At 47.1% G+C, this 24,399-nt stretch overlaps 2 protein-coding genes across 2 annotated transcripts; one reads left to right on the top strand and one right to left on the bottom strand.

Moving 5' to 3' along the window:
* Positions 1-259: 259 nt before the first annotated feature.
* Positions 260-20,310, top strand: ARMH1 (armadillo like helical domain containing 1; the record flags this gene model as incomplete). The annotated part of the gene is given in 15 exon segments (XM_079535781.1): positions 260-301; positions 1,065-1,282; positions 1,634-1,702; positions 2,090-2,256; positions 2,855-3,081; positions 3,084-3,152; positions 3,156-3,206; positions 3,209-3,318; positions 4,446-4,547; positions 6,042-6,171; positions 6,824-6,901; positions 7,482-7,590; positions 20,176-20,238; positions 20,241-20,285; positions 20,288-20,310. Coding segments are annotated over 15 exon segments (1,503 nt in total).
* Positions 8,863-22,586, bottom strand: KIF2C (kinesin family member 2C; the record flags this gene model as incomplete). Its single annotated transcript, XM_079535780.1, has 22 exons — positions 8,863-8,942; positions 9,209-9,335; positions 9,701-9,817; positions 9,896-9,998; positions 11,538-11,605; positions 12,028-12,138; positions 12,594-12,798; positions 14,099-14,241; positions 14,433-14,524; positions 15,259-15,322; positions 15,805-15,895; positions 16,158-16,320; positions 16,407-16,461; positions 16,974-17,069; positions 17,221-17,321; positions 17,608-17,724; positions 18,434-18,553; positions 19,498-19,545; positions 21,158-21,206; positions 21,430-21,534; positions 22,332-22,426; positions 22,523-22,586. The coding sequence occupies 22 exons, from the start codon at positions 22,584-22,586 to the stop codon at positions 8,863-8,865; spliced, it is 2,214 nt and encodes a 737-aa protein (XP_079391906.1).
* Positions 22,587-24,399: the final 1,813 nt, after the last annotated feature.

Genomic DNA, 24,399 nt, shown 5'->3' with positions numbered 1-24,399 from the left:
GCCCCCAGCAGGCCATTCTCCTGTCAGCACTAACATTTGTTATGGCTAATAACACTTTCAATCACAACTATTTTGGGAAAATGGATTTATTTTCAACCTGCTTCCCCGCAAAGGAGATCCTGAGAACGCCCTGCCAAGGACACGGGCTCTTTGCAGAGCACAGGCCGTTAATTCCCAAACGAAATTTCATCTCATCGTAGTTCTCAGTCCCCTTAGCCAACTTTCTGAAGCCTTTGCTTGTTTGTTTCCCACGGCCGAGATGCATTTCCACCTCTCAGGTACTGTTTTCAGGCAGCTCCTGGTAACAGCAGTAGAAAGATATTTTGGGTGCGTGTCGTGGGGATGTCAGCCCCCGCTGAGTGCATGTTCACGTTGGGCAGGGTGGGCTGGGGGGGATTTCATACTGAAATAAAAGTGTGGCAAAGTAATTTGGTAAAGTGCAGACTGCTTTATGGGATTGAAGGCAGTGCAGACAAGGGGTGTTTCTGGATCTCCTGCTTTCTTCCACAAAGCTCTTATTAATTCAGATATTCATAGCTTTTTCATGATGCACCATGGAAATCTCAGAATGAGCACGTAGAAATTAGACGACAACAAAACAGGGCTAAAGTCCACCGTGCCGAAGGTCCCCAGGCACTCTCCCTTTGCCAAGGCCAAGCACGTCCTGCTGGAGTGGATTTAGGCCCAGTTCAAACAGCTCGGTGCACTCACAGGAGAGCCACGCTGCACTACCAGGCACTGACCATTGATCCTGTCACTCCCCATGAATCCGCACCCATCTGTGCCCTCATGTCACCCTACTTACTTTTGGGTAGGTCAGATATGAGAGGTAGTGTTCTTGTTCTTGTTATGAAGCTAGCAAGAAACCAAAGAGGGGAGAATTAGTAACATCAAAGGGACTGTATTAACACAGCAGAAAAGAGAATGTATGAGTATAAAGGAAAATGAGACACAATTAATGGCTAGAATTCCAGAGATATTCAATATGATGGTAGTTCCTTAATACAGATTTTTTTTTCCTACTTTTAAGGCCTTTGTTAAACTTCTTTCTCATTTTTCTCCAGGCAGAAGAGATCATGACGTCTGCCAAAGAGCAGGAGGCCATCAGGAAGCTCATGATTTTCCTTCAAGAATGGGACAAAGCTCACAAAGTTGCTCGAAGCCACATCCTAGACAACTTCATTAGAAGCAATAATGGCAAGACAGAACCAGAGCTGGAGCTGGAGTTCTCCCAGGGAGCCAGCTTGTTTCTGGCTCGCCTGGCAGCATGGCTGAGGATGACGTATCTGTTTCCTTGGAAAGCTGAAGGTGGCACATGGTAATGGGATGGAGAGGAAGGGAAAGGTCTCTACTAAAAAAAAAAAAAAACAACTGTATAAAGAATAAGCTTCTGTATAAAAATCAAGCTACAGGGAAGGAAAAAAAAAAAACTATCTGAAAATGGAACTAAAGTCACATAGCCTGTCTCTCAGGGACCTAGAATTAGGAACCTGGAATCAGGAACCCCTGCATGCCTTTGAGAGGAAGGTCCATGCTCCCTCTAACAAAGCCCAGGTTCAGACCCCCACATTGCCAGAGTTGACTGGGGAACACTGAGGCAGTCTGTAATTCTCTCCTTAGCCTTATCAAACAGCTACATGTACAGCACGTGCATCAACAAGCTGCTCAAGTCCATTGGCGTCTTCTTATCTGCTGCAAGCGGGTGAGTACAGAATGTCACTGCCTGAGAGGTGCTGTGGGGAAGCAGCATGCAGGCAATGGGGTTGTGGCTTGCTATAAGATGCTCTCAAATCCAAATCCACAGTTTGCCCACATCCAGAACCACTGGGTCATTGGCACAGTGTGGAAAGAGCACGCTGGAAGCCTGAGCGCAGAGATGGGGTTTTCTGTGCCTGTGGTTTAACATCTGAAACGAGCACGGGGTACAGCTGTAGGTGTACACAGGTGAAGCTCTGTCCCAGCTGAGCCTCAGGTGCCTCGTGTTCACAGTGTGCAGGTGCCATCGCACTGCTACAGCGAGGTGTGCTCGCTCAGGAAGATGTGCTCCAAAGCAGGTGACGTTTTTGGCTTTGTTCCTCCATCCGTGCAGACGCAGATACATTATTGAATTTCTGGAGACCGGAGGTGTCTTGATGCTCCTGGAAATACTAGGGCTGAACCACCTGAAAGAAGAGGACAAAAGGGAGTCTGTAAAGCTGCTTCAGCTCATTGCAGACGCTGGCAGGAAGTACAAGGAGCTCATTTGTGAAAGCTACGGTAGGCAGTGTGTCCACATGTGCTTTTTTCCTAATTCAGGTGAGGCTGTTCTCCCTGACCTCTGGTCCCAGGGCTGCTTGCAGCACAGAGCCACTCCTTCTTCTGCTGCCGGACAGCAGATTGCTGCAGCTGTTGGGCTGACTGGAGGGAGCTCAGAGCTCAGCTATTGTTGAGCAGTCATATTTCATCCGCTGCTCCGTTTTTAATGAGCTCACTTTCTTTACAGTCATTTCTTTTGATGCACTATTGCTGTCCCACTGCTCACAACTGCTACAGCAAAAATCACACAGCAGTTTCTATTCTTACCCACAGTTGCCTACTGCAAACCTTCCCAGCCTTCCCCGCTGGAGGCTGAGGCTTTTGTGGCACGTATCTTTTGAAAGAACAGTAGAATAATTTTTCCTATTCTTTTTTTTTTTACTCCTGTATTGTGGAAGCCAAACACCATTTATCGCCCTGTAGTTGGGATTATGGCTCACGTTGCCGGTGGCTATAGGGTGATACCTGCTGTCACAGCTTTCTCCAAGAGAGGTGGAGCAGCAGAGGGACCCTTAGCAGTGCTGCTGGCACGCAACTTAGCGCCTTTTTCTCCATGCAGGTGTGCGATCCCTTGCTGAGCTGCTGGCCACCTGCAGGTCAGCAGAGGCTCAGGAGGAGGTGCAGATCTTGCTGGCCTCTCTGGGCCGCGGCAACCCCAAGTACCAGAACCAAGTGTACAGCAGGCTGCTGGCAGTGTTGCCACGCGGCTCTCCCCATGCCCAGCAGCTGGCTCTGCAGACACTGCACAGCATGCAGGTGAGTGGTAGGGGCAAAGGGTGCCTCCCTTGTGCCCCAGGGAGTTGGGAAGCCTACAGTTATGCCAGAGAGAAAGGCCTGGCCCCATTCCCAGCACTAGGTAGGGCTGCCCCATGCCTATGGGGGGACAGCGGGGAGCACTGCGCGCACCCGCCCCCCCACCACCCGCCCTCGTCCCGCAGGAGCTGCTGGGAGAGACGCCCTCGGCTGTAGTGGCGCCGCTGCTGGCAGTGCTGGGCTCGGCGCACCCCGAGGTGCAGCACGAAGGTACGAGCCGTCCCACGGCCTGGCGGGGGGAGGGCCGCCCCGCGCGGGGCTCCGTAGGCGGTCGTTAGCCTGCGTCTTATTAACATGCGTCCGATTTGCATACCCAGCGTGCACCGCGGCGGCGCGACTCGACAGCCCTGTGCTGCGCCGCCGCTCCCCCGGGCAACGCGGGGCATTGCGGAGCCGGGAACGGTGGGGGGAGGGCGCGGGGCCGGGAGAGGAGGAGAAGAGAGCGGGGCAGGAGGAGATCGCCGTGCGCTGAGAGAGGCGGGCGGGCAGGGGGATGAGGGCCGAGAGAGGGCAGGGTTATACTCTGGTTTCTCTTCAGATCGTATAAATCTTTCGCCTTTTACTAAAGATTTCCGTGGAGAGGAACAAGCACGAGTGTCGTGGAATTTTTTGAGGCTCCGCTTCGGCGGAGCTATCCCTGCTGTGGTTAACGACAGAGCTAGCGTTTCAGGGTGCGTTGCGGGAGCTTGCGCTGCTACTGGGACGCTCCGGTTTTGTTTCACCTTCTGCTTCTCAGCCTCATTAGCGCAGTTCCGTGCTGCCCGCCCGCACCGCTCCCCGGCACACCCAGAGTCCCGCCCGCGCCGCGCTGTGGGCCCGCCCTCGCCGTTCCGTTCGGCGGGGCGAGGCACCGTCCTCACATGAGCGTGGGGGGGCGTGGCGCATCGTCATTAGCATACGGCTCGTTAGCATACCCAGAGTGCAGCGCGCGGTCCCGTGCGTCCCTCTGGGCTCCGCCGCCCCACGCGTGATCGGCCGCCGGGAACTGACGGTGCGGCGAGGCGAGGCGAGGTGCGGTGCGGTGCGGTGCGGAGCCAAACTGTGCAACCGAGCGGAGCAGAGCGGGTCGCCGTGTGCTCAGGGAGGCGGGCGGGCAGTGGGCACGGGGCCGGGAAGATCAGCAATCATACTCTGGTTTCTCTTCAGATCGTATAAATCTTTCGCCTTTTACTAAAGATTTCCGTGGAGAGGAACAAGCACGAGTGTCGTGGAATTTTTTGAGGCTCCGCTTCGGCGGAGCTATCCCTGCTGTGGTTAACGACAGAGCGAATTTAGGGGCGTTGTTTGGCGCCAGCGTCGCCCCGCGTTGGTGCTCACAGCCGCCCATGTCCCACCAGGCGCCCAGCTGCTACTCGCCCTCGCCCGCCGCGCCCCGCCCGCCCTGCTGCCCGGCCTGGTGGCGCTGCTGACCCCGCCCCGGGGCAAAGCGCGCGCCAAAGGTAAAAGCCGTGCTACGGCAGGCCGCGGCGGCCCGGGCTGTGCGGGCTGTGCTGTGGCGTCGTACGGCCTGCCCTCCCTTCTCGCGTCTTATAAATGTGTCAAAGCATCGTTCTCGCTTTCCTCGTCTTCCTCCTGCAGACCCAACGCTGCGCCCGAGGGAGCCGATGCCGGCCTACGTTCAGCAGGCAGCTGCTGCTAAAGCTGTCGGGTAAGGAAAGCTGGAGTAAAACCCACAGGAGCGTGCGGGGGGGAGGCAGAGAAACATCTTCCTTTGAGTTGGAGGCGTACAGCAGGATCAAATGCACCCTCCGCGGTTCGCTGATGACACCAGGCTGAGTGGTGCAGTTGACACAATAAAGGGGAGGAAAGTCAGCCAGAGGGAGCTGGACAGACTCAGCAGTGGGCACGTGAGAACTGCCGAGGTTCAGCAGTGCCAAGTGCAGGGTGTTGCACTTGGGTCAGGGCAATCCCAGATACACGTGCAGACTCCTTGAGTGCAGCCCAGCAGAGAAGTGCTTGGGGGTCCTGATGGACAGGAAGCAGGACATGAGCCAGCACTGTGCTCCTGCATGCTGGAAGGCCAGCTGTACCCCGGGCTGCATCGACAGGGGTGGCAGCGGGAAGGAGGAGGGGACCATCCCCCTCTGCTCTGCCCTTGTGAGGCCCCATCTGGAGCGCCGTGTCCAGGCCTGGGGCCCCCAGCACAGGAAGGGTGCGGAGCTGTTGGAGTGTGTCTAGAGGAGGCCGCTAAGATGGAGCACCTCTTTTAAGAAGAAAGGTTGAGGAAACTGGGCTTGTTTACCCTGGAGGCTCCAGGGGCACAATCACAGCCTTCCAGTGCTCAAAGGGAGCTTCCAAGTAGGAGTACCACCAACTTTTTACACAGTGTGATAGTGATAGAACAAGGAGGAATGGCTTTAAGCTAAAAGAGGGGGATTTCGGTCAGATTTTAGGAAAAAAATTTTGATCGGAGGCAGTGAGTCTCTGGCACAGAGACCTCAGCCACCCAATGGAAGAATGTAGTACCTGTGATTGACCACAGAATCCTTACATTGGGCTGCTTGTGCTAAAGTCTATGCATTTATTATGAATTTCCTTCAGTGTCCACAAGATAGTGCTATGAGAACATTTCTACAAAAGCAGATGAGTTTAGTGGGTACAGGGACATAGTCTCAAAAGCAGTGACATTGGTGGTGGTTCTGCTTTGAGCCCTGAGTTCTTCACATTCATGCAGGAAGCTTTCTAGAATTTATAATGCACCAGGAAGCTCCTACCAATAACGTAATAACTGTTTCTCAGCCAAAAACAAACAAACAAGCAGAAAAACCACTAAGTGATTGACAATGCATAGTCAGTCAGATGTTTGAGATTCTGTCTTCTGTCCGTTGATGCTTCCATGGGGATCACAGATCTGTACCAAGAGGGCCAGGCTCAATTTATTATGTGCCCCTTCCCCTGCACAGGGTAGAGGCTGATGGCCTGTCTTATTGCAGCGTATTAGCCAAGGAGTCAGCAGAAGTGGCTGAAGAGCTGATCCAGCTAAAAGTGGTGCACGGCCTGATGGTTGCAGTGGGGAACCTGGATTATCCACTCAGCCAGAGAAACGCCAGCATCTCCCTGGAGGTGAGTGTGATGGTATGCAATCACAGCATACAGATAGATGACATCATAGCATGCGGTCTCTTTCCAGAACACTTGAACAGAAATGCTCCATGCACTGTTTTAGTGAGGTTTTTGTTTGTTTCTGAGCACAGCAGACAGACTTCACAAAGGCAGGAGTAGCACTTCATTCTGGAAATAGCTGTACTACTTGTTCTGTTTGCCTTTCTCCTGCCAGCTACCACAAAGAGGGTACTGGGAAGCCAGTGTTCACCCTCACACACCTGTTCTACTCTGCAGCTTGCCCTGAGGCACACCAAGGTAGTTTCCCTGGATCTAGACACTAGTACAGAATTATAAGCAGGTTACTTTGTCCTGCTGGTGCTGCTTAAAGAGCTTTGGCTGCCTTAGCACAGATCTGTGATGACTAGGAAGACGAAGGTCCATACTGTGAGCAGTGGGAAAGGCACAGAATGAGGGACAGCTGAGAATCAGCCTACTCAGAGTGACCTGTCTGGTAATGCAGAGGGTCAGTATGCTGTTCACCTGAGAAGACAGCGGAGTGGAATAAGGTAGGGCTCAGAGCAAGGACCAACAAGTTCCTGTACACGGAGTTCTACCTCCATACACAGGTGCACATCCCTTATCCCCATTCACTAACTCTGTTCCATTGCAGTACTTTGTCCGCACATACCCCTCTGTGGAGGAGCATGTAAGGAAGGCAGTAGGACACATGCTGTTCCAGCTCTTTAAGGTAAGCATGCCTCCCTAACAGAGTTTATCAGTGGCACTAGAAGAGCTTGATCTGTTTTGCAGAGGTGTAGGGACTGTACTCCTCATACAGAAAAAAATCCTGTCTCGAGTAAGAGCACAGAAATGAACCAAGCCCCCCTTGGAGAAGTTTTCACCTTCAGGCTGTGCTCAAAAAGATCATTTCTCTAGTTCAAACCCTGAAGAGAGCAAGGATGGATCTCAGACACCTTAAGAACTTCTGCAACAGCAAGATCTCTGTCAGAATGTGACAAGAGGTGACTCAAGTTCCTGCAAAATCAGGGCCCTCTTGCCTCTAGCTCCTGGAGTGGTGATACAGAGCACTAAGCCAAAGTAGGAGAAGAGCATAGAGAGCACTTTTTTCATTGCACCCAGGTCCCTCCTGTTTTACCACAAGCTACCTCTGATCAAAACTAGACATAGCTAAGAGTAGTAACACCAGAAACAGCAGCTTTAATTTAAGCTCAGTAGGGCCCAACAGCCATTTTGCTCACTGTGCTGCTGTCTTAGTATGCTGCACCAGGTACTGCAAGATAACCTAACACTATTGCTGCCTCTTCCAGGACTGTCCTGAGACCTGGTACACAAAAATAGATCCAGTCCAGGCTGAAGAATTGGCCTCCAATCTAGTGGACAGCCCCAAAGACATGACAAAGATGCAATCTGCAGAAGGTAGGCATAGAACTGGCCTCAGTCACTTAAAAGCCCCGGTTGTTTTGGACTAGTATCTCCCTCTGAAATTAAAGGGAATAGTCTGTGGTAGAAGGCAGCCAGGAGACCAGGGCTGGGGTCCAGGGCAAGAGTGAGTAATGATAGATTGGTCTTTGTGTACTCTGGTATTTGTATGTCTACACACTGGAGTTCTTGGGGTAATTTTGTCCTTCTGGAGATAATCCCTACAGTGAACAAATAAGAGGCACCCATCAGCATCACCTATCTCCTATTTGTCTATCCTCCATCCTGGCCCCTCTACCTGCTCACCTCCAGAGAATAAGATGTGTGGCCTGGTCTAGATAGCCCCATACACAAGGGTCATGGATCCCAACTTGCTACAGCTGAGCCAGTAGCAGCTTTACTCTTCTGCCCTTGAATACAGGCTTTGATGGACTGCTGAACACGGCTTCTTATGCAGCACGTTGACTAGTACATGAATTAACGTTCTGGGCCACTCCTGAAGCCCAACTAAACTACTTAGGTGGGAGGGAGTGACAGGGTGTTACCTGCCTGCTGCTATGAGAGCTGATCCACTCCCTGAAACATATTGAGCTTTACTGAAGTTGAGGAGGCTTGTTTAGAGGCCCTTTTTCCCCCCTTGCTTGGGAAGTTCTACGCCACAGGATCTCAATTAAAAGAGAACATTTATTTTAAATTATTTTTATGCAAACATTACAAGTGTAAAGACTTCAAAAATAAATCTACTAAGAAATTAGGGTACCTCTACAGCACTAGACAGTCTTCAGGGACTGTTAAGACTTTAGCAAACATCAGCAAGAAATGTTTTAAGGTTGAAGTTAATTAAATACAGGAACATTTATTTAATTGAAAAAACATCGTAAAATACTGATTATCTTTTTTAAACCATTACATATAGTCCATTTTCTTCCTAGAAAAAGTTCTGCAGTGTTTTCAAGCACATCTGGAATCAAAAATTACCTGTACATTAGAAAGTTGTATGTGTATCTACTTCTCTAATAGAAGTCCATTGTCATTAATAAAGGACCAGATATGAAACATATCTAGCAGACTCTCAGCCCTCCTCCCCCAGGCCTTGAAGGGGAGCTTTCCAGCAGTCTCTACAGAGTACCCGATACAAGACACGAAGAGAGATAGGCTGCAATGTTTGCTTCTCTCAGGCACCCTACTGCATTTAATAGTAGTTACACAAACCACTGACAAACGTGCAAGACATACAGAAGATTGCTTGCAAACCAGGTCTTGCTGTATTTACTGATGCCTCTGCTTTCTTATCTTCTTGCTGGCTTGCTCTTCTAGTTGCATGGCTACTTCCAGAGCATCCAGTGTTTCTGTAAAGGAAGAGAGGAGTGACAGGGTTACTGATCTGAAAACTGAACTCCCTGGCCCAACTGTTCCTCTCAGCAGTTCAGCTGATGCTCTTTTTACTCTAAAAATGCAGACAATAAGACCAGTAGAGCCTGGTGATCAGCTAGGAGTGACCAGAGGTATAAGATATAGGCTGGTGTTACTTCAGAGTTAAAAAAAAAGATTAGTGGAAGTGCAGATTAAGAACACACCTCCTGAGTAGACACTACCTCGAGAAGCATTAACATACCTCTGGCACTAAAAAAGTTTCTTGAGCTCTCTTCTATGAAGTACTTAGCTCTGCTCACAAATGTCTCAAGGTCATAGTCTGGTTGTTCTGTGATTCCCAGGAGGTAGTCAAGTTCAGTTGTCATTTTCTGTGTTTACAAGAATGAACATAGTAAGAAACTGATTTTCTAGAAAGTCAAGTTTCAATGCATCTGGCACACCAAAGCAACCGAGCTGAGCTTCTACAGACAACTTTATCAGTCTGTGCTCATTAGCAGCAGATGGAAGTTGCTAGGTGGAAGAGACAGGGACTGGCTGGTCACAAGCACCAGAATTCCCCAGTTTTACCTGTTGGGCAAGAAACCACAGGGGAAAAAAAAAAACAAAACACAGCAGTAAGGGAAATGTAATACCATTTAATTACAGCCCACAGCCTACCCAGCAGCACTGGGTTCAGACAAAGCAAGCTGCTGTCAACATGTCAAAGCATCTTGAGCTGGGCTTCCCTCTTTACCTGTCTCAGTTCTCGAAGCTGTTCTACAACCTTCTCCTCCCGTTCACCAATTTGACTCATAGCTTCACGGAAATTAAACAGGTGGGGACAGAGATCTTCCTCCTCATCCTTGGACAGCTGCAAGAAAACAGCTTAAGTAAGAACAGCAAGTTGTTTCCAGCTTTGAGATCTTTTCAGCCCACTGCACACACGTACGCTGCGTCGAAGACCTGAGCTTTCTTCCCTCATTTCTGTTTCCTCAATCTCCATTTGATTCTGTGTTTCGCCACCTCCATTATGAGGACTGATCTCTTTCACCCTGCAACAAGAATATTTGCTACTTAGTATCTTTCAGCAATTTCAGGGCTGTGGTATCACAAGGCAGCTGCTGTAATTCATCAGTGCCCAGCAAAAAGCATTTGGCTTTATTAAAAGAAATTCCAAACACTGTCACACCTGGAACAAGCTCACATAGAAACTCCAAAGGGCTGTGAGAAAGAAAGATGAAAGATGTTTGTTTGCACGTCCAGTGTAGCCATATCAAGCTAGGACCTCTCCTGGAGAGAAGTGCTGAATACACAGTACCAAGTGCCAGTAAAGCCTTTCACAGAGACACGTCAGCTTGGTCTGTCACAATCAACTAAGAGGACTTGGTATGGAAACAACAAGAGTAAGGTGGTTTCCTTCCCTGCCTCAAAAAAAAAGAAAAAAAAAAAACTCTCCATAAAAAGGAGAGTCCTTATTTTGTCCTTATTTTGTAATAAGGACAAAAGTCATGGCTGATGACATGGAGCTAGGTGTCAAGCATCAGCTAGGCACTTCATCCCACTTACCAGCATCAGCTTTGTATTTTCAGTGAGTTTTAGCCTACCTATTCCCTATCCAGTGGCCTGAATTTGCCTTGTGCACCAGCAGTGAAACCAATGGGAGCAAGCAAAGCACAGTGCAAGTGGGCAAGTCAGATGCTTCATTTTGTCTTGTGCTTTCAGGTGATCAGGAATGACTGTCCACCAAAAGAAAAAAAAGCAACTTCAATCCTGAGCCTGAACCAAACCTCTGAAGATTCATTGTGCTGCTGAATGTTCAGACTTTTCTCTTGAGTGTTTTCCTGCTAAGGAGGGGACCAAGAGGCCTTTTATGACATAAATGAAAGCTACAAGGTCTGAAGTACGCAAGTTTTATCTTGTTAACATAGGACAAAAGTCACAGACTCTGCAGCCACCGTACAGAGCCATGCAACACAGCATCAGCAAGGGAAAATTCAAATACCACTGATCCTGGTGAAAGAGGGAAGGCTTTAGCTGTTTCTTTAGCTGTTGTGCTGACATTCAAAATACAAACTGCTTTCTCTGCAACCAGAGTCTGCCTATCCTTTTTCACTCATCATTTCACTGGAGATGTAAAGGCTGCTCTTCACAGGTATTCCAGGGTTCAGCAAAATCCCCAGGGAACTCTAGAGATCTGTTCCTGCAAATCTGTCTTACAGGTGCCCAAGACCAACCACGGAGCATTCAAATTCACACTCCCACCATCTGCTACCAAGCACCTGAGTTCTCTGGGTTCTTTAGATTTCATTCAAGTGGTATCATACCCTACTAGCTCATATTGAAGTCCACAGTAAACACCTAGTGGTGTTGTGCATAATCTGTAGGGTTATGTCAGGGAATGTAGTACAGCAGCCATATTCTTAGTGCACACTATGGGTGGAGGTCACCACTCAGGACACTGCCAACAGGGTATACTTCCTACAATAAACAGGGCAGTTTGAAGTCTACCATGAGACACTCTTCCTCTGAAGAAAGGACAGTCAAAACATACTCTGCAGTAATAGTAGAATCCTTAAGTCAGAGAGTCATACCTGTCAGCGTATCTCAGTGTGTTTAAGGTGTACTCGCATGAACTCATGCCTGGAGAAATCATTGCTATCTGCAAACAGAAAGCCACAGTGAGTTCCATGTCTGCCTTTTGCTCAAGCTCTTGGCCCTGCAGATCTCAGTAGGCAGCTGGGACACGTTAGGGAGAAGGGTCAGAGTTGAGACATGGCCACGTATGTTTTTCTGTATAGCTTCTATGGAGCAGAGAAAAGTCTGTTTTCCACTGACTTCTTGTGCACGCGTGGTGCTGCACCTTCCCAGGAATTAGGTGTGCTTTGAGAGCACACCACGCACTACTGCAGATCCACTGTATGAAAGTGACTTGTGCTGCCTTATTCCTACTGAGACTGGAGCAAAGTTCACTGCAGATTTGACACCAAAATTCCATCCTAGAAGAGGAGCACGCAGCTAACTGGTCAAATTGCAACACTCGCAAACAGTGAGTGGGTTTAACTGTATCACAAACATACTTACCATGCAGGTCCTTGAGTTGGTTCCTATGAAAGAGTCCCTCAGCACCTGGGTCAACTTGCTTTCACGGAAAGGAGTGTGAGATTTGTTCTGGCCTAAAGCTCTGATACATTCCTAAGAAAAGACAAGTTTTGTGAGCACAGTATCTGTATCTCTTTTTAAGCAGCTCTGCAAACTACAGCCACCAGCAGGCTGGAGAAGAATCATCTCTATTGCTCTCTACGTGCTTCCTAGCCTTGTAAGTACACTCCACATATCTGACCACCACAGATACCACATGCCATCATATATAGAAAACAACAGAAACACAAAAACAAGACAACTTGAATGAAGCTTCAAATGGCTGTGACAGTGTTAGACTTGACGAGACTATGCAACTGTACTGCTTTCCTGGACACATACTAAGAGCAAGTATAATACATGTAATTTACAGGGTTATTAAAATACAAAACTAAGATCATTTTGGCTATTCTTTTCCCTTGCGCTGGAAAGAAACAGAGTAGATTACCTCAAAGTCAAACAAAATCCTGTGTTGATTAGCACCATTTGCTCTCTGAGCTATAGCTCACCTTCAAAGCCAGCAAGCTTTTATTGATTTCTGCACCTTCCATTCGTGTCTGTCGATCAGCACTAGATGTGTCTGCACCTCTCTCATTTCCTGCCAAATCCACCAAGGAAAATTTGCCAACCAATTTCCCTCTCTGACGTAGTATGATTTGGAAGCAGGCATGTGACCGTGAAGAGCTAGCATTTGCAAAAGTCTGCCCAGATGTCCTACAGCAAAGATGCAAACAAGTGTCAGAGCTGCATCACTGGAGATTCAAAGGTCCCAACAGCATTAAAGAAGACTTGCAGCCATTTAATTAAGTTCTTTAACCCAAACAACAGTACCTCAGATTTGCATGAATTATGGAATCACTTCTGTTACCGTGCTGCCCAGCTCAACTCAGCCTACATAAGAATAACTTTGACTGCTAACACCTCATACACATTCAGAGCTGGAAGAAATACCTTCAGCCCAGAATTTTCCTGCCACTAAACATTAGCTGTGCTAGCACACTGCAGCCATTGTAAATCCCTCTCTCCAGCCAAGCAGGCTTGCTGCTTAGCCTCTGCTGTGCAACTGATCCTGCCTGTCACTGCTAGGGATTGAGTCTGCCATACCATAAACCTCACTGTGACTTTCACTACCATTTGTTCCCTAAGAGGGCTGGCAGGTTTGTAGTCCCACCCACATCCCTGCTCCCAGGTGAACAGGGAAGGGGGTTGCCCTGAAATATTGTTGAGGGAGGCAGGAGGCTGAAGCATTAAACAGTTCCTGGCTGAAACATCACCCAAAAAAGGATGCACAGCAGAGCATTAGTGAAGCTTTCAGGATGCACATATCTGCACGTGCAATGTAATACAGCTGCCAAGAAGTTCTTGGCCAAGTAATATTTCCATAGCAGGTATATCTTATTAGACAGCTAGGACTTGTTAATACAGAACTTAGCCCCTGATTAAAGACGTACCAGTGCAGTGGTAGCAATGCTCCAATCATAGTCTGCAGCCAGGCCTGCCAAATTGAGCATCCAAGCCTACAGCAATTCCTATCAAGGACTTCCTAGAGATCTTCAAATGACATGTAGCCTTTTTGCTGCTATCAGAACAGCTCATCTGGCCTGCAGTTAATCCTCAGCACTTTTGCAACTACAGCTTGATGCCAGCTGCTCTTCCTTGATCTCACACACTCTCAGCTAGCAACTTAAGCTCCAGTATACTAGCTGATACTTCTAAACTGGAGTCTGCCTGCTTCCTAGATGTGACATAAGGGAAAGGCTGCTCTGATGCAAATATTTCCTTTCTTCTGGAGATGCGTGAACATGTGGCCACTATGGAAGAACGACTAAATCCATGCCTGCTAGTCCTTCACTATGTAATCCCCTTGTTTTCATGCAGAGGTGCAGATCAGTGCCTGTCTGCTACTGGGAACAACAGTCTCCTTGTTTGAAATCCAAACACCAGCTACAAGCATCACTTTTTGCAGACAGAGTACAAGACACGATTGCTTTCTTATAGTTTTAAGGCATCAAACCTGCAAGCACTGCCCATCTCAATCATTCTGATGACATCTTCAGCACAGCTGACTTGTTTCTCTTGCAGACCAACAACCTGAACCTGCTGCTTGCCATCCTCCAGGACTCGAAGCTTTGCCTTCTTATTCAAGAGATCAAACACCTATATTCAGGCAATAAGATTGAGGCAAATTTGAACAAAGACTCCTTGCAGGTAGCCTGTACTGGCTTTACAGAGAACATCACATTGAACAGAGGCTTAACAGATAGAAAAAAAAACTATATTTAATTCAGCCACATGTAAAACATACAGCCAGAATCAGGCCAGGATTAAAAGAAAACAAGAAGTCTTACCTTTCCATTATATATTTCAAAGAAAGTCACATAGACTTCCAGGTCCTGACTCCTGTACCTGGGCTGGCTTAGAAGAAAGAAGACATCTTGTGCTGGGGAAGGAAGACAGGAACTTAGTTAATTAGCTTAAAACATGTCCTAGTTGCTGTTGAACTACTGCTGATTATCACTAGCCATAAAGCAGTGACTAGCAGCTTAATGACAGCCATCCTAAGCAAATTCTATTGAAACAATTAGTGACGTGTTACCATCTGAAAACCAGTTCCAGCAGCACTGTCATCCAGAAACCGAAAACAGGGATATGGATGCTTCTACTGCTAACATTACCTGCAGACAGCAACTCGTGCTGGTCTACTAAGATCAGTGTAAGTAAAAACTGCGCACACATCCCCCTGACATGAGGAACATCAAGACCTGTTATTGCTTTGGACAGGCCTGCAAAAGCCAAGCATTTGTTTGAAATGCTTCCTGCAGAGAACCTAGACAGCACTTGCATGCTGCTGGAGATGATATACCAGAACAGTTGGCCCTTTGGTTGAACTTAACCGACCTGCTGCACTGACAGTTTCACAATATGCCTTTCTATAAGAAAAGTAGAACTCAGAACAGTTTGTGACACTTTCTAGGCATTATATCAAGGAGGGGCTTATGAGCAACCTGCTTCCTGTACCTCCTGCTGTTTAAACAGCCCCACTTATTAATCAGAACTTAAGTACTCTATGCATCTTTTACCAGTGACATTTTAAATAATCCTGTAAAAACAAAGCATATCTATTTAGGAAAAGCATGCACAAGTTTGATTTTCATATCTTAAGAATCAACTTACATGCAAAAGCATATATGCCTTTTGAGGCGTTCTGCGCTCTCCCAGAGAAGTCTCCACCCATAGTCTATTAAAAGAAGAAGCCATCAGAAGTAAAGCGCGGCTCAAAAGCAAGGCAGGCAACCTGATTTTAATCCCAAGGACGTACTAGGAAGTTATCATGTACATGGTCTGATGTGAATGAGATGATTACAGCAATACAATGAAGTTATTTGCTGTTTCCCTGTCAGTTTAGAGAGGAGATTTGGACCATGCAAAGTGTCAGTTAAATGCCTGTAAGGTTCTGGAGTGCTGGCCACTGCGTTAGAGTTCGAAGGAGTTGTTCCTCCAAGAGGAAAAAGACATGATTTTCCTCACAACTTCAGAAGAAATACTTAAAGCTACAGAAAAGGAGGATTAACAACTAAAACTATTAACAGTTTAATGACAGAACCCTCAAGACCCAAGTTCTTTGTATAATCCCATAACAAAGAACTTCAACATACATTATCTAAAGCTATAAAATGATTCTTTGGAGGGGAAAAAAAAAAAACAACCAAATAAACTTACATGCGTCTTGCCACTGCCCGTCTGACCATACGCAAAACATGTTGCCTTTCCACCCTCAAAAATGGTCTGTACAAGAGGCCTAGCAGTGAACCTGGATATTCAGAAGATAAGAGACAGTTAAAGCAAGCATTTCACATCCTACTTTATCAGTTTTCCTACAGAAGCAAATAAAAGCAAATCCTTAGATAGTTAGCAAGGCCATGCAAAAACAGTGTTAGACTTTTTAGTTGTTTGGTTTCCTCCAGAAAGGAATAAATTTCCTATTTATTTCAGGTAGCAGGTTAATTTAAGCCAGGCTGTCACCCAGCTGTAGCTCAACACTTCTTATCGTTCCAATGAGAAGAAAGCATTACCTGTACACCATTTCATTAGAAGCACTTTCATCAAATGAAAAGTCAAATCTAAATGTTTGGGTTTCAAGGTATTTTGTTAGGTCCACTTTCTGCTTTGGCTCGTGCACCAGAAGGACACACTTGCTTGGAACAGTAATCACATCACATTCCTTTTTGTTAATTTCTGTTGACAGAAAAGAGACTCAGTTTTAACATGAATAAGCCATATCAAACAGCTCCAGCTCAGGGCTGCTTCGTCAGCACGCTCACCTTGTTTATTCAGAGGGCGCTTCCTAACACACACACAAATTCTATGTTCTTCTATCTAAGAAAAAATAGGAAAACAAGTAATTACGTTCCTGTTTCACCTACTTAGAATTACAGAGAAAAATTTCATGCTTCTTCACATCAACTTTCACAAGCACTGAGTAATTTCTGAGAGGTGCTGAGGCAGAGTACGACTCATGCAGTAAAGTAGGTCTTGAAGTCCATCAAACACAGAGGGAACGCTACGAGCAGCTTGCCTTTGAGTAGCATACTCAACATATCTTGCAGAAATGCTCCTATGCTGAAGTATCCCGAACATTCTGTACTAGGATCAGTAACATTCAGTTGCTGGCCAGCTGTCCAGCAAGATCTGATATTACTACTGCAGCTTATCCTAAATTGGACAGGTTAGTGACCTCACATTTACTGCCAGGTGCCTCAGGATCACAATATGCTCAGGATTTCCCAGGAGCTGTGATGCACTGATTTGCTCATATGCTAAAATCCTCAGTACAAAATAAATAAGTCAAATGGTCTGTGCTGCAGTCAGTGGCCTCAGTGTTTCCTTACTGGGTCAGACAGGGATATTGGCTGGCAGTCTAACGTTGCTCTGAATTCCCTGATCATCCGTGCAAACTCCCAGTTTGGACAATTGCTGTCAATTTCCTGCATGTAAAAAACAAAATCAGACAAAGGTAATTAGCCCGTTATAGCTATATATATATATATATATATATATATATATATATAAATACATTGTGGTTTTAACTGCCACGATATGCTACCCTATAGTATCTCCTTTCTGGAACAGTACTACCTGTGCACGTTTTATCCTGATTTCACTAAGTTGAGCCCTCTTCTCTTCTCTCTTGTTTTTCATCTTCTCCATCTCTTTCACAATGTTAGATTTTCTTCGAACTAGATAAAAATGAAAGCGTTTGCTTTAATTAAATTTTCACCCTATGTTTTAAACACATTTTATACTGCCCTGTTACTCTAAGGGCAGAATTTCTAAGGAGATATCGCTATGATAGAATTCCACATTTATCATACAAATACTTCAGACATCCAGTCTTACTGCCAAAGGCACCTTTTCAAAGTGCTAGCCTAGGAGCAGACAAAGTAGCACAGCGATGCACCACTGACTGAACCAGTGAACCAGTTCTTAGCCACTGCTCCCTGGTACCCCACTGCTCCCTGGTACCTGGGCTCTGTGAAGAGCTTATTCTAGCAGAAGGCAGATTATCCTCTGTAATGCCATTCCCATTTGGAAGCACATTTTCTGGAGCACAGCGCAGCTTACTAGCCCTGGTTTGGCCAGCTGCAGAAAGAAGCCAGACCAAAAGACAATAAGTAGAACCCAAAGATTAAGAACTATTTGTTATTTGTGAAGTCTTACAGACCTCAAGTATTCCTCTGCTCTGATTGTGGATTGGTTCAGAGAACAAGCTTGCATGCAAATACTTCTTTTTAAATCCAGATTTTATTCAAAGCTACAAATCAATGCCACATCAGCTAGGCAAGAAGTTAATATCAAACCTCTTATTTGAATATCTTAATTCATGAGGCACGTGCACCACTATTCATGGAGAAGGTCTCATTGAGAGAGAGAACTACAGTTTCACAGTAACTCAAGCAGGCTCAAGTTCTTGCTTTACTTAACCAGCATATGTAGAACTCCTACCAGTGTAGTCAGAGCCTGTTGTGAGTACTAAGGCACTTTGCTTCCTGCTCGCCCTGTGAATGCTACTTGGTGCTGTTAAGCAGGTACCACATTAAAACACAAGACCTGCTGCAGCTGTCTGGTTAAGGAAGCACATTGTTCTTCAACAACACTGTTTCCCATGTCCTTTGATAACTCCTTCAAGCAGAAGCCCCAGATATTTACATAGCATTGGACCTCCCCCTCTTGCTTTATATGTGAAAGGGTAGAGGCTGCTCCTGTTCCTAGATAGGTAGTTTACTTAATTCAATACATACAAAGCACGTTGCTTCATATCAGCAATTCTCTAAGTTCTTTCTGTACTCACCAGGAACTGCCAAGTTGTTTCTTATTTGTGTAGAAGTACAGGGATCCACCCCCATTTCATTTTCCTGGAGGTTGTGCTGAGATTCTGTGATGACAGACATCCTAGAACGGCCCCGCACAGCTTTGGAAACAGAAATTCAAGGTCAGCGTCGCATATCAGACACTCAGGCATTTGAAAATAATTGTGTATTCAGATGTGCAGGCTGTGATTAAAAAGACTGTTCCCAAATTTGAGACATTAGCAAAGTCTAGGATGAAGCAATGCTGGAAAGATAGGTGGGTGAGAAACGACCACCACAGAAAAACAAACCGTTCATTCCAGATTTGCAGCTTCAGTGAATTTCTTTTCAGATATCACTAGGGATTCACTAACGTGGCTGTTCCAAATCTTAAGACCTAGGAAGGAGGTAGTTACATCACAGACAAATGGAAAAATCCTCTGAAGCTTCACACCTGCAGGCTACAAATTAACTGATGGTGACAGCAGAACTGCAATCTGGCAGCTGCTCAAAATGAACCTATCCAAGGCTGTACCACTAATTTTGCTTTACAGACTACAGATAGAGTTATCTAGGAAAGGCAGGACAAAAATCATTTTTTCCACATCCAAAGATAAAACTGGTCAAGGGCTGGATCAAACCATCACAAACCCAAGCCCAGTACAGAGAGAGCACGGGGTGCCACAGTGGAATGGCAGCTTAATGACACTAATTTCAGCTAAAGGACTCTACACAGTCACAATAGGAAATCTTCACAAAGTGCCTTTTCGAAGCATGTGGCAATGGAGACTACCTAAGGTTTTGTTCTCTGATTGAGAACAAACCACTTGCAGAGCTTCCTAGGGAAGAGATGGATTTGTGAAAAAGCAAATCTGGTATGAAAAATAGAAGTGTGCTATGAAAACCAGAACTAACCTCCAGCAATCACAGGAATTTACCCAGAATCAATCACTATGATTTCAAAGGAAATAATACTTAATGTGAAACAAATCTCAACTTCAGTTCTGGATCAAATTCCTTACAATTGTGCACATGAAGTTCAGTGCTCATGTGTTAGAATTTTTACCTGCAATCTTCTGCTCAGGTGCAGAGACATGAGATGTCACTGCTGCAACTTTAAGAACAAGAAGGATCAGTTTCATTACACTCCGTTATTCCATTTCCTTTTGTCAAACATGCCCAGACCTGATTTCATCACAAACTCAGCACTTGTAACAGCGCTCCTGGACAGGCATACCTGCCAGAGGATTTGCTCCACTTCAGTGGTTTGGATTCAAGTCATTTCTGTACAGAGAATATACAGCATCTTCTAAAATTCTTACTGCTTCACAGAACTTAGACAGCATCTGTTTTCAAGTTCATCCTAAAAGCGCTGCTTCTCTCACTTCCTTTAACGAGGAGACAGACACCTTCTGATCTTTGATTTGTTTAGTCTAAGGACTGACTCCTGAAGTCAACATTAGCTTCCTAATTGGTGCAGCACAGAGTTTGCTATGAGACTTACTTCCTGACACTCATGTAGTGCACCTATAATATAGACAATATTTGATGACTGATCAATTGCTTCCCTCCAGCACTCTGAGCAGGTCATCAGGGACAAGACTGTGCCAGAAGCAAAGGCAACAAACACTTCACATTTGTAATTAGATTTTATACGTCAGGAAAGCAGCAACCTCTCTGAGGCCATTTGTCCCCCTCCCCCCAATCAGTCAATGTCTGAATTCAAACACCTTTATTTTTCCAGCTGGCTGTCCATTAACTGATTTGTCTAGAGATAATCACTACTTTACCACATCATTTTTCTTGCCATTCACAAGATCTATGGAGAATTCTCTGCATTTGAGAAACATCAGCATGCTTAGTACAGAACAACTTTTGACAGATTGAGTTTCTTGGACTACTCCTCTCTCTCAGGTACAAAGGGATTTGTACAGTTGATTTCCAATATTAATTTCCCTTCTCTTGCATTGTATACAGCCAGAAGGCCAGACAAATGCAGCCATTCATAGAAAAGCAAAAGTTTTGGCCAGCTATGACGTTAATCTGCAGTCAACTGTATTATAAATAGACCTGTAACACTGTCACTTGCAACTCAAAAACAAGAGCTACCTAAAAAGGTGAAAAACACATGAATCTCCTAACTCCCAACCCCTCAAGAAAAATAATTCCTTAGGAGCCCTGCACTTTCAACTTTTTCTCACCTGTCTTTGCTCAGAAAACTGTACAGACAAAAATAATTGAGCTAAGGCACACCAGCTAGCACTTCAGCTGCCTAGTCTGAAATGTCTCCAGGAACAGTTGCTGCCCATGGGGACCGTTTGAAGAGCAGATGCCATTTGGTACTGCTATTTCTTGCACTTTCCGTTGTCATTTTGACACCTTTTTGGCATAATAACTGTCGCTTTACTTTTCTGTTTGCAAAGCTACATCCAAAACTTTAAACCGCACAGCAGCAGGAACTTCCTAGCAACGTTTACAGCCACGTCAAAGAATAACTACAACAATGCTGCAGAAAAGGGCAGCATATAAGAAAATCCCAGCTTACAGGAACAGGAGAGCAATTGGTTGGCAAGGTTCTGCACTCAGGCGCGTGAAGCGTTGGTACAAACTGGTATGCTGTTTTTAGCACTGCCTGAACGAGCAGCCTTGTGCTGCACTAAAATGGAATACCATGGCCACAGTGGAAGACCAGCGTTTCACAGGGATGGAACAGAACATTTTCTCACCTTCCCGTGGAGCAGGGATTTTTGAAAGAGTTGATCTACGCTTCTGTTTCTGGAAAACAATGAGAGCTATCAATAACCAGAATAAGCCAGGAACACAAAGGACAGCACTACAGAACAGCATTAATGCAGCAAGGATTTCTGATTAATGTCTGTGATACAGAACACAAAGTCAGATGTCTCCAACTTGTAAGACCAGCAGTATTATTTATAACAAGGCCTGGTTTTAAGTGTGCTGTGGTCACATTACTAACTGGGGAGGCTAAAGCACTTACCTGCACCGTTACATTCTCTTGCAAAGGAAGGTTCTCTTTCACTTCTGCAGTAGGTAGGTCTTCTGCTAACTCTGGATTTAATGTTATCACATCATCAATCTCAATCTGCAAGAGCAAAGAGAAGATTTGACATTTCCTTTTATTAATGTTGATTTTCAGGACAGGCAAATAAACCTGAATCACTGCTTGCCAAACGTTAAAATTGCCCTTAAGGGCAAGAAAACAGTTGAGATTCTATTTGAGTAGCCTACATGCAGCTGCACTAAAAGAAATGTGCTGGTTATGCCATTTACCCTCATCTGCCAAACACTGTGCAGCTCTGCGGGTGCCATAGAAGAGCTCTGTGAGCACAAAAGATAGGCAAAGCACATCAAGAGCTTTTAATCTCTTACAGCTAATCTTAGTAAATCTCAGTGACTTCTGTGCTAGCAGAGCATTAAGAGGTGACAGCGCTTACTGAAATAAACTTCAAAGAGCTACTTAGACCCGGGGAAATGAAGGGTTCAGCATTTAATCCACAAGCCAACGCAACTGCATTCTCAGTGACAGCCCCAAGTGAGTCCATGCAGATCCAGCTGTGCCTCCCGCCCGCCCCACCCAGCACAGCCACAATCCGGCGAGCCCGCACAGATCCCGCCCGCCCCATCACAATGCGCAGCGTTCCATAGCGCCCGGGGCAGCGCTGAGGGCCCCGGCCCTCTCGTTTCAGCTGCTCCAACCCCGAAGGACTCTTGTGCAAAAATAGCAGCGCGATCGCGGCGGCCGGCACGGAACGCGCCCACCTGAGCAGCGGCGTGAGGGAGCAGGAGGCCCTGGAGGCAGGCCGTGCCCAGCGCCCACCTGGCGACACGGGGCCGCGTGCCGCAAACCCGCGGATACGCCGGCCGGCGCGCAGCCCTCACCTCCTTGCCCTTGACGACGCCCGCCTCGCACCACTCCACCGACACGGAGCGCTGCTGCGCTTCCACCGCCTTCACCGTCGCTTTGTGGATCAGACCTGAAAGGAGGAAAGTCGGGAAGGAGCCGCGAACGCCGCCGCCCGATCCCGCGGCAGAGATCCCCGCCCGCCCCGGAGCCTCGCTCTGCTGCTCACCGTGGCTGCGCTGGATGTTGACGACGCGCCCGGGACAAATGTGGCGGTAAAGCCGCGGATCCATGGCGCGGCGCTCCGTCCCAGCGGCGGCACGCGCGGACGGGCAACGGCCGCTCGTTTAAACGCCGCGCGCCGCGGGGCCTACCGGGAAAACGCGGCGGGGGGACCACGAGTCCCAGCCTGCCTTGCGCGTGGGGGAGGCGGCAGTCGCAGCGAGGGAGGAGGGGCAGCGGCAGCGCGGTGCAGGCCGGGAAGTGCGGTTCAGAGCGAAAGGGCGGCAGCGCGCGTGCGCAAACGCCGCCGGGTGGGACGGAGGGGGGCGTCGTCCGCAGCGCCAGTCTGCGCTGCGCCGGGAAGGCCGGGGGCGGGCAGCGCTATAGAGAGCAAGGAGCCTCACGGCATTCTTCGTTCTCTTACTGACCAGCAGAGGGATGGCGCTGCCGAAGTGGAGACTCAGACTATTCCACGACACTCAGAATTTCCCAAGACATTTGTGTTTGTTCTGCTTTTCACCTACAATGGTGAAAAGGCCCCATCGAAGCAATAGTGAGAGGCACCACAGAAGGGAAGCCACCAAAATTCCACGACACTCGTGCTTGTTCTGCTTTCCACCTGCAATGGTGAGAGGCTCCACCCGAGGGAAGCCTCCAAAAATTCCATGACACTCAAAAATTCCCACGACGTTCGTGTTTGTTCTGCATTTCACCTACAATGGTGAAAAGGCTCCACTGAAGCAATGGTGAGAGGCACCACAGAAGGGAAGCCACCAAAATTCCACGACACTCACAAATGCCACAACACTCGTGCTTGTTGTATGTAAGCAGCAGTAGGATAGCTCTGCCGAAGGGAAGCCTCAATCCCACAGCACTCGTGCTCGTTCTGTAGCTCAGGCTAAGTGGAGACTCCAGAAGTTCCACGACACTCGTGCTTGTTCTGTTATTAACCACAGCAGGGATAGCTCTGCTGAAGGGAAGCCTGAGAAATTCCACAACACTCAGAGATTCCCACGACATTCGTGTTTGTTTTGCTTTTCACCTACAATGGTGAAAAGGCTCCACTGAAGCAATGGTGACAGGCGCCACAGAAGGGAAGCCACCAAAATTCCACGACACTCAAAAGATCCATGACATTCGTGCTTGTTCTGCTTTTCACCTGTAATGGTGAAAAGGCTCCACCGAAGCAATGGTGAGAGGCACCACAGAAGGGAAGCCTGCAAAAATTCCACGGCACTCGTGCTTGTTCTGCTTTTCACCTGCAATGGTGAGAGGCTCCACTGGAGGGAAGCCTCCAAAAATTCCACGACACTCAAAAATTCCCACGACATTCATGTTTGTTCTGCTTTTCACCTACAATGGTGAAAAGGCTCCACCGAAGCAATGGTGAGAGGCACCACAGAAGGGAAGCCTCCAAAATTCCACGACACTCGTGCTTGTTCTGTTATTAACCACAGCAGGGATAGCTCTGCCAAAGGGAAGCCACCAAAATTCCACAACACTCAGAGATTCCCACGACACTCGTGTTTGTTTTGCTTTCCACCTGCAATGGTGAGAGGCTCCACTGGAGGGAAGCCTCCAAAAATTTCACGACACTCAGAAATGCCACAACACTTATGCTTGTTGTATGTAAGCAGCAGTGGGATAGCTCTGCTGAAGGGAAGCTTCAATCCCACGGCACTCGTGCTCGTTCTGTAGCTCAGGCTAAGTGGAGACTCCAGAAGTTCCACGAGACTTGCGCTTTGTTATTAACCACAGCAGGGATAGCTCTGCTGAAGGGAAGCCTGAGAAATTCCACGACACTCAGAGATTCCCACGACATCGTTTTTTGCTTTTCACCAGTAATGCTGAAAAGGCACCAGAGAAGGGAAGCCACCAAAATTC

Source organism: Tetrao urogallus (genome assembly GCF_951394365.1).
Source record: "Tetrao urogallus genome assembly, chromosome: 5".
NCBI classification, from domain to species: Eukaryota; Metazoa; Chordata; class Aves; order Galliformes; family Phasianidae; genus Tetrao; species Tetrao urogallus.
This window is presented reverse-complemented; position numbering and strand designations above follow the sequence as displayed.